Source organism: Crotalus tigris, unplaced genomic scaffold (genome assembly GCF_016545835.1).
Source record: "Crotalus tigris isolate CLP2741 ecotype Arizona unplaced genomic scaffold, ASM1654583v1 scf7180000017545.3456711, whole genome shotgun sequence".
NCBI classification, from domain to species: domain Eukaryota; kingdom Metazoa; phylum Chordata; class Lepidosauria; order Squamata; family Viperidae; genus Crotalus; species Crotalus tigris.
In genome coordinates this window covers 854,888-873,236 of record NW_024096464.1, presented here as the reverse complement: position 1 = coordinate 873,236, position 18,349 = coordinate 854,888, and the positions used below count along the sequence as shown (strand labels likewise).

The 18,349-nt window shown below is 37.2% G+C and overlaps 1 protein-coding gene across 6 annotated transcripts in view; it reads right to left on the bottom strand.

Annotated features, from left to right (window-relative positions):
- Nucleotides 1-18,349, bottom strand: part of STARD9 (StAR related lipid transfer domain containing 9) — a 113,087-nt gene that overhangs the window by 37,152 nt on the left and 57,586 nt on the right. For 4 of the 6 annotated variants that reach the window (XM_039327819.1, XM_039328173.1, XM_039328258.1 and 1 more), the window contains 5 exons: nt 16,753-16,890; nt 15,936-16,018; nt 14,364-14,470; nt 3,734-3,927; nt 988-1,459 (listed from right to left, as the gene is read on the bottom strand). In XM_039327819.1, the coding sequence (XP_039183753.1) occupies nt 988-1,459; nt 3,734-3,927; nt 14,364-14,470; nt 15,936-16,018; nt 16,753-16,890 (994 nt within the window). The remainder of the gene's footprint in view (nt 1-987; nt 1,460-3,733; nt 3,928-14,363; nt 14,471-15,935; nt 16,019-16,752; nt 16,891-18,349) is intronic. The other 2 variants (XM_039327905.1, XM_039328000.1) reach the window with 2 other exon arrangements.

Sequence of the window (18,349 nt, the reverse complement as noted above, 5' to 3'; positions counted from 1 at the left end):
ACGAGATTGAAGCATGGCACAGTATTTTTCTAAGCTAGTAGACCTTGTTGTGGAACTGATGGTAGAGGTCCCTCAATTTTTGGTGCTGGGAGACTTCAATTTCCATGCCCTATAAAGGTTGTGTGAAGCATCAAGAATTCATGCCAACATGGCAACCATGGGTTTACTCAGATTTCACTTCTGAGCAGTTGATCTGACATTGGAGGATGTTAGGCTTAATTCTTTCCTGTGATGAGGTTTATTGCTCCTGATCACCTGCACAGGTGGTAGAACTGATTAGGATGGTTTTGCCTGATAGATTGAGATAGATTTTTCTAAGTTCCTATGGATTTTCCCAGCAACCTGGCAGAAGATTCTACTGATTCCTACTTAAAATCTGGAACAGAGAGGTGACCAGAATGTTAACTGAGATTGCCTCAAGAGGCCTTTTTGTATTCATGGATTGGGGCAATATTCTCAGTTTACTGAGAAGCTCTTGGAAAGAAAATGACTGTGATGCTAGGAGTATATTGCAAGAATACAGGACTGAACCACTGTTGACACAGATTAGTTTATCTTTGAACATACAAATGCAACTTCACTGTGTTTGTGGAATGTGCCTCAACAGCATTTCTTAGGGTAATCTACCCATTTTTAGTGGGCAAAAGGCAAGTGAATCGTCCCACCTGGGACACCATTTCAAGGCTATAACAACAAATTCATTCTGGCATGCACTCTACATGGGTGAGGTTAGAGGAGGTGAATGAAGTAGTGTCTTACGATGTTATCTAGGATTTGTTTTAGCCTATTGATTCCACAAAAGGAGATAATGTGATGTGTGGGATATGCTCTGACATGTGTGAGATAGATCCATGCCCTACCTGGATCCCAGAAAAGTTTAAGCCTATGGATCAGAGAGGTAGTCAATGCCTTGCCAGGGCATTTATATTCACCACTTTCTATATGCACTCACACATACATTAAAAGCTAAATATAAATATTATTTACCTGGATTGTGGTGACTGAAGTTTTAAGCAAGTCTTCCTTTGGCATTGCAAAGGTTCTGGGTTTGGGTTTGATCTTGGCCATGAATGTTTGCAACTTGAAGACTTAACGCTGCTATCTTGATTCAAGAACTGCAGAGATATTGCACTGTTTTTGCTGACCCAGCAAGTAGTTTCTAACCATTCCAGGTTTTTCTTTGCTTCTAACAATTTCTGCTTCTTCACAATCCTTTCCAAATGCAGTTTAAGCTTCTTCTGACTCAAGTGCCTTTGTGCTTTCTTCAAAGAGTATTTTCGTAAAAGTTCTAGCTGCACTAATTTCTTCTTGTTCTGCTCTGTCAAGGAAGGGCCAATCTCCAATTCTGATTCATGCTGAACTCCAGCTTCAGCGTATGACTTGGCCTCGGTCTGCACAGCAGACTCCCGCTGCTGCTGACTAGCCAAACGTTTCTTTTCATCAATGAGCCACTGCTGATCTAGGAACAAACAAATAAATGCAAAAATTAAAAAGAGCTCTTTTTTATCATCTTCCTAATTATCAACAGATAGGATCTATTTAGGAGTTAATATAACATTAAATTACTTCTATATTGATTTTATCTAGGAAAAATGTCAATTTTCTGCAGGAAAACAACAGCGTTTTAAATGCTAACAAATACTATAGGCCAGTGATGGCGAACCTTTTAGAGACCGAGTGCTCCAAAACTGGCCCGCCTTCTGGCCCACCCCCTGCCCCGCCCCCATTCTGATCCCTGCTCCACCCACCCACAGGGCCACTCACTACAGATCGCCCAGGCAGCCTTCCAGCGCCATGGCGGCCACGCCCTCTGCCTGCACCCGCATCATCTGCACATGATAGGGCGTGAGGGTGGAGTCTTGTCCCTGCTTCCCAGCTGCCATGTGCTTGGCTGCGCTGCTCTTTGTGGGCTGTGCCTGGGGGAGCCTCTCCTCTGGGCAAACTGCTGGTGAGGAGGGGGTTGCGGGGAGGTGGGGCTGGGGCAACGGCATGCGTGCCCACAGAGAGGGCTCCGAGTGCCACCTCTGGCATGCATGCCATAGGTTCGCCACCATTGCTATAGGCTGTTACGTTTTCATGATCTTTTTCCTATAGCATTATATTTCATGCGTTTGATTTTTTTTTCATTTCATTTCATTTTAAGAAATCGGATAAAGCCAGGCAATAGCATTATCTCTGAGATTCAGATGGCCCTAGCACTATTAGTTTTTTTTTTAGAAAGCTTTGAAGACTTCAGGCATTGGGGCCAAGCTGGTAATGAAGCCCTTGTGGGTTTTTTTTTATTGAGATATCATATTTTAGGGGCTATGGCGATATAATACTATTTTGTGATACTCCCTGTGTTTTTATGGATTTTGTATTGTGAGCTGCTTAAAGTCATATGGCTGAGATGAGCAGTAAATTCAAACAGTCAATCAGTACAAAATAGCTTTTGTAATCCCATGAATTATGATCTATTGCCTACACTGCCTGTGAAACAAAGTCAAGAGCCTTGAAATTTTGTTGTTCTACACAATCTCATTAGTGTTTAATCTTGTTATTAGTAACAACAGCTAAATTGCAAATAGTTGGCAAAGCTGGTTTCTGGCGTAAGTGCTGCTTTACCTAATTCAGTGTAAAGGGCAAAAGAAATCAAATTAAACAGGCATATACCGGAGCATACCTTTTATTATATTCTTCTAAAAAAATGTTGCGGTACTGAAAGCTATTGCTCTGAATTCATTACTTATATTGCAACCAAAGCAGGTGTGTGAGAAACATTAGCTACCCAATTTTGGAGTTTTAACTTTTTTTTCTGATCATAGATTTTCTGTAACTGTTTATAATGTAGAAATAAGCTATTATCTACTTTGGGACAAAAATAAGGGTTTTTTTTAAATAGAAAAGCTCCTAAAGTTTTTGAAGTACAAGCTAACATATTTAAAGCTTCTTTTTAAACGAGAATAAGACTGAATAGGCTGCCGCAAGATTGAATGTACTTATGGATTATTGATTCTACCAATCAATAGAGATGTTATGGCCATGCTTACTCACTGACAGCAGCTATAGGACAAAAATATGTTGAATCATTCCCTGGATGATTTACAGAATACAGAATAACAGAGTTGGAAAGGACCTTGAAGGTATTCTAGTTCCTCAACTAGAAATCTGTTTTCTTCTTAGTTTAATTTCAATGGTAATCCTAACCGATTTGTCCTCCTCTTCTTTGTGATATATTGGAATACTGGAATTCTGCTATCATGTATCCCTAGTCTTAATAATTCAGAAAGTACTGGTTTGATTTCCCTCTCCCTTCAAATCTTTAGTGAAACTAGCCCACAAATAGCATGAAAACATCTAAGGGAAACAATGATGTACTTAGTGATTGCACACAGAAATATCATTATTTTTGCTTTTGAGATGGAAGAGGTTTCTATTCTACTGACTTCTTTTGACCTAAAGATTAAGAAAAGGAAATATCTTGTACAACTTGATTTACAAGTTCTGCAACCAAATCCCAATTTAAAGACTAGAAATTTCTCAAGCTATTCATTTTGAGAAGGTCAAGATATATATGAAAGAATTCTTGAAAAGATTCATGCTACTAATTTAAACTCTACTCTTTTCAGCAATTATGCAATAATGGTGATCAAAGGGAAGGAGAGCAAAATTAGTAACCTGATGTACAAAGCATTGGTGTTAAAAATAAGAATGTAAAATAATAATAAAAGGTAGAAAACTCAGCATGTCATACTTTCTCTGATTTGCCGATCAATTACTGCCTGATCACGTTCCAGTTCTTGCTCAGCTTTGATTTGTCCATCCAGGATTTGCTGCTGTAATTCTTTAATATATTGTTGCTGATGTTGAATTTCCCTGCTTTGAAGAATCTCATGGTTTTTCAACTTTGGCTGGCATTCTTCATATGCAAGATCTCTCTGTTCATTACTAGAAAATTTGAAAAATATTTTAAATAAAGAAAGCAACATGTTTCTATTCCTTTTCTATCAGATAAGCTTTTAAATCAGGAAAAATGGAAACATCTATTTGTACGATGAAAGATTTCAATATTGGTGAAGGATAGCAAAGATGATATGCTGAAGCAATAAAATGCGTTTGTGTATCTGAGAACACATTATGTTCAGTTCATATGTGTGATGTCACAGTAAGGTCAGAATTCTCATTGGTCACATTAAACAGAAGATAAACCTCCTCCATTGTTCTAATTTGCCACTAGTCATATAATTAGTCCTACATTGTATGTGGCTCAAAACTCATTAACTATTAGGTTCACCCCAAGGAAACATTTTATTACCTAATTACATTTAGAACCTAATGAATGAACAATGCTGGCACCTAAATATCTAAATATGATATTGTATTTATGTCACTCACACAAACAGTTTTATAAGGCTAGGAAAAAAAACTAGCCATCAGTATAATTATTCTTAAATCCAACTTTAATGAGGAGAATTGCACTTCTAACATTGCATAAAATGTAAAATGTGTTATACTATGCTAAATACTAGGTGCAATTCCAATTATCGCACCTGATGGTTGTAAGCATTATGGGTAGTTTTTTTCATATGAGTAAATGTTCACAACATTGGACCTCTTTTTTTTCTTTCTTTCTTTCTTTTTTTTTTTTGTAACCCCTTGCCTCCTCTTCACAGATTGACAATCCACAGCAGATTGTGGGGATGTTCAGGAGATTGAAAAGGAAGGAGAATTTTCTTCCCTGTTTCATTCTATTGGCAAGGTGGATGAACTGATAAAATCCTTGGGGTTGAAAAACTTCACGTTTTACAAAAGAGAAGGAATGATTCTTTATATGCAAGCACACTGTCTTCACTTTCCTCCCCTCATCATCACTCTGTTTCTGAACCCCCTTCTCATTCCATCTGGCTTTTTCTGTCTTAAACCTTCTTCTAGCGTTTTGAACAGGATCAGCTAAAAGCCTGAAGAACAGATGAATATAAGGTCTAGTGACAACAGGATTGAATTATGCTCTTTGTGCCTGAAAAAAAATAAACAAGCAAGCAAATCTCTTGCTACAAGAGTTCATTTTTATTTGTCAGGTATCTATAAACACAGATGAGTCAACACTTTCTAAAAATAGTAAGATCCTGTTTTTTAAAAGATAATATATTACTATTTTACTCCACACTATTAATTTCTGTTCATATTTACCCCAAACTCCATTTGAAATATTAAAGTGATACTTACAATACTGAGTACTGAAAGCAGATGACCTCAATAATATATTACAAGACTTCCCTTCTGGACAGATTAAGGTGTCACGTGAAGATCAAGCTTAAGTAGTAATTTAGCTGTAGTTGCAATGTGGCTGGGAAGAGGCCAGCATACCTAAGAGAGTGATCCCAGAATCCTGTCTGGTTTATTTTTTACCTGATATTTCTGAATTCTTATAAAGGCTTGTACTAATCAAACTGGATTCACATAAGACACTAGGCTAAAATATGACTGACCAGCTGAGTTTCATGTGATGTAATAATAATAATAATAATAGTAGTAATAATAAAGTTGGAAGGGACCTTGGAGGTCATCTAGTCCAACCCCCTGCTCAGGCAGGAAACCTATACTATCTCGGACAAATGGCTGTCCAGTCTCTTCTTAAAAACTTCCAGTGTTGGAGCATTCACCGTTTCTGGAGGCAGGTTGTTCCACTGGTTAATTGTTCTAACTGTCAGGAAGTTAGAACAATTAATTACAAACCCAGTCATTGTTATTAGGTTTATAGATCAATGTAAGTGGATTACTCCAAATCAAAATCATACTTTCTTCAGTTTTTTTTATAGTTCTCAAGGATTTTACATTGGCCAAAACTCCTTCTCCCTCTAAACATAAAAATGGGAAATGTAGACATATCCAAATGTACTTAAACTAAATAACGGGAGACAGGTTTTAGTAACCTTAAATGAGAAGCTTATAACATTGAAATAAATCTCAATAGTTTAGACGCAGACATTGGATCTGAATAAATCTGAAGGGCTATGTTATTATCTTCTTTGTAGTCACCAAAATATTTGCTTATGGCCAGAATAATAGGAAGGAATATGGACTTTAAGAAACATTCCTTGTCAGGACATGACAGTTTTTCTAAGCATAACACTGTACACTAATATTGGGATATGAAGCAGCGGCACACAATTAATGTCATATGGGAAATTATGAGTATTTTGCTGCAAGGTGTTCCAATGATGTCAGCAAGTTCAAGCCCAAAAAATAAGTATAGTCATCAGAACAGAGAGGTCATTGCAATAAGCTGGTGGGTAAGGAAGATTGATACAGTGAAGCTGACAAAAGTTATTGTAGAATACATTAGAACCTTTGTTGCAATAAAACCAGAGACCTAAAAAATGTCATGGCCTGCGGTTATGTCTCTCAAACTGCAATTGGTTCTGATGTTTAAAATATAAATATGAATTTCAGTAACTAAATTGACATATACTTTATAGATAATAAATTATAGTGTAATCTTAATTAGAACACTAGCTTTATCTACAGTTCTTTACCAAATATTCTATGCCAAGTGTATATGCTAAATAAATGTAAGGTAACCAATCATTTTACATTTTAAAAGCATGCCTCTAAATCAAGCAACTACAGTAGCTGTTTTACAGATAAAAGAAACCATTGCCATCCAAGTATTGGAACAATTTTAGATGCTTTCAGGCACTCATATATCTGCATTTCAAGCCCCCACCCCCACCCCCAATGTCCCGAACTGCTTAAGTTCCACTGCTTTCAAATTCAAACATAACATCAACAGATAAATAATCCACTTGAAAGAGATACAGAAGACTCCGTTCTGTTTTCTATTTTTGGAATTAGAAATGCAGATCCAACATCAACTAAAGCATGTGGAATACAGAGTGCCCTTCTGAAATACTAACACATATTCCTCATCAAGTAAATAAACATGACAGCATTATTACAATATTGGTATTTATATTAAGAAAAAGTAACAATGCAAATTTTTTAAAAATTCAACTGACCTTTAAAAACCATATATTTTTAATTACTGACAATATTTCCAGGATTGTAGAAACAGCTGGGTTCTTCTGTTTCTAATTTAAAGCGAGCATACTAAATTAACCTTCAAATACAATCGTATTTTCTCTGTGATGTTTTGTCATCAGGTTCCTGCAATCCTATTGTATAACTCCTTCCTCCCTTCACAAAACACCTTTAAGGCTGATGCAGAATCTGGCGGCTTCTACAGCATAATGCAGTTTTTAGTAGCTATGGCAGCAACTGCCGAGTCAATGAAACCGAGGGCTTTGCTGCAGTCAAATACTGAGCTACAAAAACACATGAGCAAAAAAACAAAACAAAACCCTATAATCCTTTAAACCCATAACCTTTCTTTTTTAAAGAAAAAGCTTCATCAGAAAAAATCTTTCTTGCGCTTATAGATTTTATTGAATGCTTGCTTTAAGCAATAAAGGTATGGAAAGATGATAAATCTGCTAAACGTTCTTGCAAATAATTGAAAGCTAGACAGTTGGAGCCCTTAGAATCTGAGTTGCAACACATTGCTTCATCCAGGAATTTGAATTCCTGTTCAACTACCCATCCAATTAAGAGTTGGTTTCCAAAACCACATCATAAATCAAGCACAAGATCCAGCAGTAACAACTATGATGGAGCAGGTATTAAATTCTACAGCTAACTCTTATGAAATAATGCAGCTAGGATAAAAATCTAGAATCCGTCAGATGGAGCAGAGAGGCTACACTGTGGTGTAAGAATTCAAATGTATACAAATATTCATAATAAAGCTTTTTCTAAATTGTATGTGCCCATATATACGCTCACACACTCAAATGAAACCTACATTTTGCAGATACAGGAGCAGTTAGCAAATCTTCTGCCAACCTATCCCAAGTGAAGTTTATGAAAAGACAATATAATCATTTAAATCAAGCAACTGAAGTACCTCGAATATTTAAAAGTAGCACAATACTTTATATTTTTTCTAGAGTTTTGCCATTCATAGATGTCATCAATACATGATAACCTCCAGTTTTTCCTGTAGTTGTTCCTATTGTAGTAGCATTGGGATGGATTAATAAATCCTACACAGTGAAGACTGAGGTGCAGCTGGTAATGATCTGCTGACACAGGGAACTGGTTTTCATATTATTTAGTTGGCGTCATTATTTAAATATTACATCTGATGCTTGGATTACTCTTAATACACAGGGCTTTTCATCAATTTAGCTGAGGAGCCACATCCACTGCATCTCCTTTTTAGAGACAGATTTTTAAGAAGAGACTGAACAGCCATTTGTCAGAATGGTATAGGGCAGTGTTTCTCAACCTTGACAATTTTAAGGCATGTGGACTTCAACTCCCAGAATTCCACAGCCAGCAGTCTGAGCAGAGAGATATTATGCCCAATCTTGTACCAAGAAAAGCATTAGGTGTGTAGTTGACCCTGAACAACATTGGGGGGGGGGGGGGAGAGAGAAATGGCATAAACTGTGGTGGCCAGATTATTCATCAGAGGACAGCTGACCTAAAATTAAAATCACACCAATCTGGTTCCAGATTCAGCTCAAAATTAAATGGATTGCATGATGATTGCAAAAGTATTTTTTTCTTCCTTTTCGTTTTTCATTTTCTCTTTTTCTAATTATTTTTATACTTTGACATTAGGCTGCACTGTTTGGCAATGGGATCTGTCATTTTCCTATCTGCTAAAATGTCAATGCTCTTAAGCTGCTCTCCTATGTTCCAAGGATAGTTGATCAGGTTCTTACCTGGCTTTTGAGAAAACAAATCCAAATACCTTCCAGTTTATTTACTTTTATTTTTAAGAGATGGGCTGAAGGGATGATCTTACAAGTTCTCCAGCATCTACACAGGCTAGAATATTAATGCAAGTTTCAGCCTATCAGTAATTCCCTGTTGGGGAGCTGTTATAAAAAGTAAAAAAAAAAATCTATTCCCAATCAATCACATAAACTAATACCACATAGAAAACAAAAAAAATGCATAATGTTCTATTTAATTTTCTTTATCTACTATAGGTTGCTGGCTAAGATGCATAGTGCAGCTAGTCCTTGACTTACATCCATTCGTTTAGTGACTGTTTGAAGTTACAACAGAATTGAAAAAGTAATAATAATAATAATAAAGTTGGAAGGGACCTTGGAGGTCATCTAGTCCAACTCTCTGCTCAGACAGGAAACCCTATACCATTTGTGACAAATGGCTGTTCAGTCTCTTCTTAAAAACTTCCAGTGTTGGCGCATTCACCGCTTCTGGAGGCAGGTTGTTCCACTGGTTAATTGTTCTGTCAGGAAGTTTCTCCTTAGTTCTAGGTCAGGGGTAGGCAACCTTGGCTCTTTTATGACTCGTGGACTTCAACTCCCAGAATTCCTGAGCCAGCTGGCTCAGGAATTCTGGGAGTTGAAGTCCACGAGTCATAAAAGAGCCAAGGTTGCCTACCCCTGTTCTAGGTTGCTTCTCTCTTTGGTTAGTTTCCACCCGTTGCTTCTTGTCCTGCCTTCAGGCACTTTGGAGAATAGCTTGACTCCCTCTGAGATATTGGAACACTGCTATAATGTCCCCCTTCGTCCTTCTCTTCATTAAACTAGACATACCCAATTCCAGCAACCGTTCCTTATATGTTTTAGCCTCCAGTCCCCTAATCATCTTTGTTGCTCTTCTCTGTACTCTTTCTAGAGTCTCAACATCTTTTTTACATCATGGTGACCAAAACTGGATGCAGTATTCCAAGTGTGGCCTTACCAAGGCATTGTAAAGTGGTATTAATATTTCACGTGATCTTGATTCTATCCCTCTGTTAATGCAGCCTAGCACTGTGTTGGCTTTTTTGGCAGGTGCAGCACACTGCTGGCTCATATTTAAATGATTGTCCACTAGGACTCCGAGATCCCTCTCACAGTTACTACTATTGAGCAAGGTATCCCCTATACTATACCTATACATTTGGCTTTTCTTGCCTAAACGTAGAACCTTACTTTTTTCACCATTGAATTTCATTTTGTTAGATAGCGCCCAGTGTTCAAGTCTGTCCAGACCTCCTGTATCCTAAGCCTGTCTTCTGGAGTGTTGGCTATTCCTGCCAGCTTGGTATCGTCTGCAAATTTGATGAGTTCCCCATCTATCCCCTCGTCCAGATCGTTGATGAAGATGTTGAACAGCACTGGTCCCAGAACAGAGCCCTGGGGCACCCCATTACACAGTTCCCTCCATGTAGATGCAGTTCCATTGAGGATCACACACTGAGTACGGCAGGTCAGCTAGCTACGGATCCATCTGGTGGTGATGTTGTCTAACCCGCATTTTTCTATCTTATCAAGTAGTAGGTTGTGGTCTACTTTGTCAAATGCCTTACTGAAGTCCAAGTAAATTATATCCACAGCATTCCTCTGGTCCACTAATTTTGTCATTTGGTCAAAGAATGCAATAAGGTTTGTCTGGCATGATCTGTTTTTGACAAACCCATGTTGGCTTTTAGTAATGACTTGGTTTGCCGGTAGGTGTTTGCTGATTCGTTGTTTGATTATCTTTTCCAGAATCTTCCCAGGTATTGAGGTCAGGCTGACAGGTCTGTAATTTCCTGGATACATTTTTTCCCCTTTTTTGAAGATGGGAACTACATCAGCTCTTTTCCAGTCCTCTGGCAGTTCCCCAGTGCTCCAGGACCTTTGAAAAATATAGTTCAGTGGTTCTGAGATTACATCTGCCAGTTCCTTAAGAACCTTGGGGTGTAATCCATCTGGTCCTGGTGATTTGAACTCGTCTAGGCTGGACAGGTGTTCACTTACCATTTTCTTGCCTATCTTAACTTGTGTTTCTATTTTGTTTTTTATGGCACTATTTTGGATAGGTTGGTCTGCTTTTTCCCTTTGTGTAAAGACAGATGTGAAAAACGAGTTAAATAGTTCTGCTTTCTCCCTGTTGCTTGTCACCTTGCCACTTTCACCTACTAATGGACCAATCATTTCCTTCATTTTTTCTTGTTTTTTACATTGAAAGAAGCTTTTTTTTGTTATTTTTGACTTTGGTTGCAAGCCTTAGATCATTTTGAGCCTTATCTTTCCTCACTTCGTCTTTGCAGGCTTGGGCTATTTGCTGATATTCTGACTTAGTTATGTGACCCTTTTCCATTTTCTATACTTGTCCTTTTTATCTTTCAATTGATCACAGAGTTCTTTATGCAGCCATGCTGGTTTCTTTTGAGAGCTGTTATTTTTCCTCTTTGTTGGTATTGTGCTAGACTGGGCCCTTATTATCTCACTTTTCAAAATTTCCTAAGCCTCTTGAGTTGTTTTTCCCTGGAGGATTCTCATCCATGTAATCCTTCCCAAACCCTCTCTAAGTTTACTGAAATTAGCTCTCTTGAAGTTCAAGACTCTAGTTTGACTGTGTTCTATTGCTTGTGCTTCCATAATGTTGAATTCCAATATTGCATGATCACTTCCTCCCAAGGTTCCTATGGCTTCAACACCTTCTATTATTTCATCTCTGTTAGTGAGAATTAGGTCCAAAATGCCTAATCCCCTTGTTCCATTTTCTACTTTTGGGGAGACAAAGTTGTCTGCTAGGTTTGTCAGGAATCTATTTGATCTTCCACCTGGTGCAGTTTGTCTCCCAGTTGATGTCAGGGTAGTTAAAGTCCCCCATTACTATTGTGATGTGCTTCCTACATACCTTAGTTAGATGACTAGCAAAAAGTTCATCTATTTGCTGTGTTTGCTTGGGTGGCGTATAGTATACCCCTGTGGCAATGTCGTTTTCCCCCCCTTTTATATTGACCCATATGCATTCAGGACAGTTTTCATCATTGTTGTGCTCTATTTCTGTAGAGATGTAGTTACTTCTTATATAGAGAGCAACTCCACCTCCTCTTTTATTTTGTCTGTTTCTTTTAAATAATTTAAATCCCTCTAGCTGTGTTTTCCATTTGTGGGTTTCGTCCCACCATGTTTCCGTTATGGCAACAATATCATATCTGCCCTCATTAACCTGAATTTCTAGTTCACCCTGTTTGCTGTTCATACTCTGTGCATTTGTGTATAAACATTTGAGTCCTTTATGACCGACCCTGTGTTTACTTCCTACATAACCTGTGTGGTGCCTGAGTTCCCCCAAATAGGTCTTACCACCTATTTGGTTAGTGCACTTTGTGTGGCACTCGCTATTAAGAGCTTGATTTTGCTTGACAGCAAGGTTGATGTTCTTGTCCACACACACGTCTATGTTACATGCACTGATAGCCCTATAATTTTTAGATTGCCGGGGACAGGGATGTTCTGTATCAGTTAGCTCACTGTCCCCGCTGTTTAGTTTAAATATTCCTCCAGAAAAATCTGTGAATTTATAGCCAAGAAACTCAGTCCCTTTCTTTGATGGATGCAAACCATCTCTTGTGTACATTTCTTCATTGGACCAGCTGCTGACATCGTGACTAATATATCCAAAGCCTTCCCCTTTACTCCACTCTTTTAGCCACATATTGAATTGTGCTATATGCTGGCCTTTTTCATTTTAGTCCTTATACACTGGTAAGACCTCTGAAAAAATAAGCCTACAGCCTATTCTGCTAAGTTCCTGCCCCAGGCTCTGGAAGTCATTCTGCGCAGTGAGTACATCTTTTTGTGACAGATCGTTAGTGATTTATCACCATTTTTCACACACTTATGATTGTTGCAGCATCCCCATGGTCATGGGACCAAATTCAGGCACTTGGCAACAGGCATGCATTTATGACAATTGCATGGCCCCATTGTCACATGAACACCACTTATACCCTTCTCAGCCAGCTTCTAACAAGCGAAGTCAAAGATCTGCATAACAACTGCATGATTCACTGCAGTGATTAGCTTAACAACTGTGGTCAAAAGGATCTTAAAGTAGGGCAAAACACACAACAACTACCTTGCTTAGCAACAGAAATTTGGGACTCAGTTGTGGCCATAAGCCGAGGACTACCTGCATTTCAAAAACCTTACCTGAAGAAGAAAATTGACTAGCAATTATGTAAAAGTATATAAAAAAAAGTTTTCTTCGTGCTAAAATTGGCAAATTAAAAACTTTCCTAATGAAATTCCATTCCTGGTGACTACATGAACATGTTATAAAATTTTCTTGGTAATGTCTGGAATTGCTTTCAAATTCCCACTGTACTGTACAGTGCTGTATCTACATGCATTTGCCTGCTTTCGAACTGCTAGGTGGGCAGAAGCTAGGGCGAGTAACAGGAGCTCACCCCGTTGCACAGCGCTCAGGTTTCAAACTCAAGATTGTCAGTTTTCCAGCCGACAAGTTCAGTGTCTTTAACTGCTGAGCCTCCATGTTGGAGGTATTAGTATTAACACTCAAGGTATTAATTATTTAATATCTATATATACCACTGAATATCTAAAAATTTCTATAGACTGTCTATAATATAAAAGTCCACTGGACAAGAACTTGGGGAGGGGAACAAAGTTCCAGTCTACCCTCAGTTTACTAGATGACTTTGGGCCTGACATTACCTTTTAGTCCAGCTTACCTCACAATTTTTTTTTTGTGAAGAGAAAAACAGAAATAGAGCGCTGTAAACACTGTCTTGAACTCCTAGATTTAAGAATCTAATTCTTAATAAAAGCTAGGTTTATCCAAACCACTGGGTTTTATTCTGTTCTGATCTTTCATCTCAGCATCTCCAATAATTGCAAAGTTGGGAGACCAGAAAATCCGTGTACAATTATGAGTATGCATGAATTCACTTCCATAAACAGGAAATTCTGATTCTTACTCTTATAATAAAGTAGTACATTATCAATAAATCTATTTAGAAAGCAAATAATGCCCCTAATTAGCAATATTCATTGAGAATAATTATAATGCTGTTTTTAACTGTATAATTCATACATACACGAAATACACTGACTTCTAGTTTGCAATCCTTCAGCATTTCATGACCCAATCAACTCATTTTAGCTGTTGGCCAACTTATCTTCTTAGACAAGACACTTTTTAGAAGACTTGCATTCATTGCCAGCTGTATAATGTATACTGTGAAAACAAACAATGTATTTTCACTTCATAAAATTGTAATAATAACTTTACTTCCCCTTGGCATAATTGGTATGCTTCACTTCCTCACACACTTTCAATTTCTCTCAAAATAAAAGAAAATATTATTTATATAAACACTAAAATAAGATTAAAATAAAGAAAATATTTAGTTAATTCAATACCATAGAACAGTGAAGCAATGAATTCTAATAGTGGGTCATACATATTGTAAAAAGAAATCAATCCTAACATTGCAAACTGAAAAAAATGCAGAATCCAGAAAAATGGCACTGTGTTCAGTTAAACTCTTTTTAACCTACCTTTCTGCTTCAGCTGAATAAAAACTATAGGAAAGAGAAGAAAAATCTCCATCCAGATCTAGCCATTCAAGAGATCTGAAATTCACTGCAGAGGAAGTTTCAGAGATCTGTTAAAAACAAATGATATGGAAGAAGATAAAAATCATAGAAACAGTAAAATAGTGTAGAATATAGTCCCTTATTTCCTGGAGCCTAGTATCTGAATAGCTCAAATACAGATTTAATTTCACTTTCATATTGTAGCTTTAGATATGAATCAAAGTATTTTGCAGTAATGACAAAATGTCCTGAATGTTCTCTTCTCAATCTCTAGCATTGGGTTACCAGAATAAGTAATATACCAGTGTTATATCTGCAAACAAAAAACAAAAAAAAACAAAACAACCCAGGATGGACATGGTGCCACATATATTTCCTTCAGTATCAGAAAACTACAGAAATGTTTTGATATACCGAAATGGAAACATTGGAGGTGAGAGCAATATGAAAGCCATATACTCAGGGGGAGTGTTTGTAATTAGCCATCAAATATAAGACTGGTTGGCAAGATTGTGCAATCTGACATCTGAACCCAGGAGATGGTGCATAAGTATCATGCCAATAAAGGGATCCTCTGAAGACAAGTAAAATGAATAACCAAATACACAGTTACAATATGGACGAGCAATTGAGCACAACTCCAGCCTTCACTTTCATTGCACAGATGACAGTGTGTGTGTGTGTGTGTGTGTGTGTGTGTGTGTGTGTGTGTGTGTTTGTGTGAAACCATGAACATGATTACCCTAGTAACATGTATTTTCCCTCTATGAATAGGATAATCTATGCAGGAATAAGGAAAGATCTTCCAGAACTGATCTGAACTTCCGAGTCATGTAAAAGGAAACCTGTCTGAGATATCTGTGATGGCTATGGGATGGCCCAACTAAAGAGACAGTCATCCAGATAGGTCAACTGTGTATTCCCGTTCAGGCAAATGTATGTTATGTTGATGCAATGCAATTAGGAAAAAACTCAAGGGTTATTGAGAAACCAAACAATAAAAAACTATATATGCAATCCTTAATTATAAAGTGAAAGAAAAAGCAGAACAGATGTATGAAGGTATCAAAAGATGCAAACCACATTCTTTGCTATAGGACAGGAAAAACAGAAATGATCAAGGTCATCCTGGAACAGGACGATTGAGGCTATAGAAAAGTTGATACCACAAAGCCTAATAGCCAATCCAATAGATAGTGAGAGCTATTGGGAAGATATGTTTAGAGAGAGAGCCATACCTAGTCAAGTGTAGTATATGTATATTGAGACCTGCCAAAAATTCTGCCAAGTTCCACAACATTTTGGACAGTTCTGTGGAGATGCATGGCCAATATATACAAGTCACAAAAGATCCCAATGAAGAATCATCATAAAAGATTGTGTGAATTCTCGATCACATGTCATGGCCTTTTCTTTTTCTTTTTCAATGCCCTTTAAAGGCACTTAACTTTGGTGGCTAACAGCATATACCGTTTAAATATTTCCCCCTATTTAGCAATTGGGAAAGAAAATTAGAATGCACTCTAAACTTACTGAACGCCTCTGCCTTAAAAGGGCAGCTTCAGCAGGATGGTTGAATCTAAATTTGTGAGTTTTGCCAAGGACAACTACAGCTCCTAAAAAAGGAGAGAAGAAAAAAAGCAAACTTAGAAAATGATACATTTTTGTGAAATTATGTTATGTATATTTAAACCATGGATTGTCACCATCATCCTATAAATATTGGCAGTGCTTTCTTTACAGAGGCCAGAAAATGGATAAATACAAATTCCAAAAAGAAGGCAATGTAAAGGATTAAAATAGTAAGTAAGGTTAAAAGGAAAATAAAGCAACAATAAAATACAAAGACACGTGAATTAATATTAAAAGTCAATTAATCTTCACCATGGTATGGAGAATTAATCTTAAAGCAGCCGCAAGTGCACCTAACTTGGCTTACTTATGTAAGGAGACACATCAGCCAGAAAGCAAATTTATCAGACTGGCCAGAGCAGTTTAACAATATAGTGCTTCAAATGCTTGAAAGTCAATACAGAAATATACTCATTGGCTCCCTCAGGCAACATCTTATAAAGTTAATTCCATAGATTATGTATTACAGTATGTGTAGAGTTGCTTTCTTTTGTTTGTCCTGACTATATTGCTATATTTAATGAGTGACTCATGTATTCAAATATTATGAAACAGGAAGAAAAATGTGTACAATGGTCACCAATTTTAGATAGTTTTAAAGGATTTTAAAAACCTAGGGAAGATAGAACTGTCATTAGCTACTATTAGTTCTAGATCTGATGTCATCCTTAGGTATGAATTTTAGCCATTAAAAATTCTGTGAACATTAAATTCTTACCTTGTGATAAACGAATAGACTCAGTTACTTCCTGCTCATTTACAACACAATGTGCTCCCTGAAGAGGCCGCAGAGTCACAATCCCATGCCGATTGTCTACAATACAATGGTCCCTTTCAATCCCCTGACCCTGCAACACTACAAAGTGTATGGATTTCAAACCTTCATTGTATCTAGAAAAACTTGTCAGAATTGATATGTTTATTAGTAGTAATAATAATTTCTACAGTGCCTAAAATAATGAAAACGTGGATGGATGGCTTGCAGGTTACTACCCACTGGCAACTAATTAGTCAGTCTGAACAGCTGAGTAGCAGGAAATGGGCTGCAATTTTGCTGTTATTAGAGCTAATGGAAAAACACTTGCTCATAAACCAAGTTAGTGTGTTAGCTGGTTGGATCAGATTGCTTGTTGAAAGTTATAAAAAGAAAACCAATAATTTACATTGGTTCCTAGAGGAAAGAAGACACCGTTTTGCTTCTTCCTTCTCCTACAACTTATACTAATGCAGTGGAAGACTATCAATTTTCCACTTGATTAGAAGAAAGAAAAGCAACAATCTTGAGCAGAACACAGCTTAGATGGAAAAGGACTATGTTTACCTTTACTCTCCAAGCCAACTATGCTTCGAGATGAACAGCATTTATGCCTCTGCTTCCCAAAGGCATTTTTTTCAACTTCCTCTCAATAACTAACCATGAATTTTATTAAAATCACTAACAAAAGCAGGTGGCTGGAGAAAACAACATTGTTTCATACTTCTTCTCAGGTGCGTACACAAATGGGTAGAAAAGTGATGAGAAGCAGTGGATGTGGTATATGCAGGTGAAAGTTGTATACAGGGTGAAGGGAATACTTGCATGTTTACACATACAGTAGTGGCCAAAATTGTGGAAACCTTTTGGGAAAAGTGTACAGTAGAAATGCCACCTTTGGTTAAGTTTCCACCAATTTTTCTTCTAATTTCTTTATAACTGTAGCCTTGTTCTCTTAATAATACTATTTTACATTGCTTTCTGGGCAACCATTCAACTCTTTGCACCATTACTTTAATTTTATTATGTTTTACAAGCTCACTAAATGAAAGAACACAAAAAAACCCAACCAACTTGATAGCGATCAAATAACACACTGACAAATGTCCTCCTCTTAGCTTCAATACATGACATCAATAACTGAATCCTACTGTGATCTGATTGGCTCATTGCCAAAACAAGATGACACCTGATTGGCTCTCTAAACACTCATGCTCATTGGCTACAATCAGATGAAGGAAAGCTACCTTATATCAATCTAAGCAAGTTGTGCTTCCTTTTTCTGGTTATTTGGCTATAACTTTTCATAGAATACAGTACAGATAATTGAACAAACTTTGTTGCATTACATTCTTGATTAAATTATCTTTCCATTGATATATAATTTTTTGGTACTACTCCAAAAAAAGTGGTGTTATTAGTCATCAAACCTCAAAAATACACTTTTCCCAAAAGGTTTCCACAATTTTGGCCACTACTGTAACAATATTCCTATCAGGATCAAAATGTTGTTCAATCATTAAAATTTAAGCCATCAAACATGGCCCAACCTCAATACAAA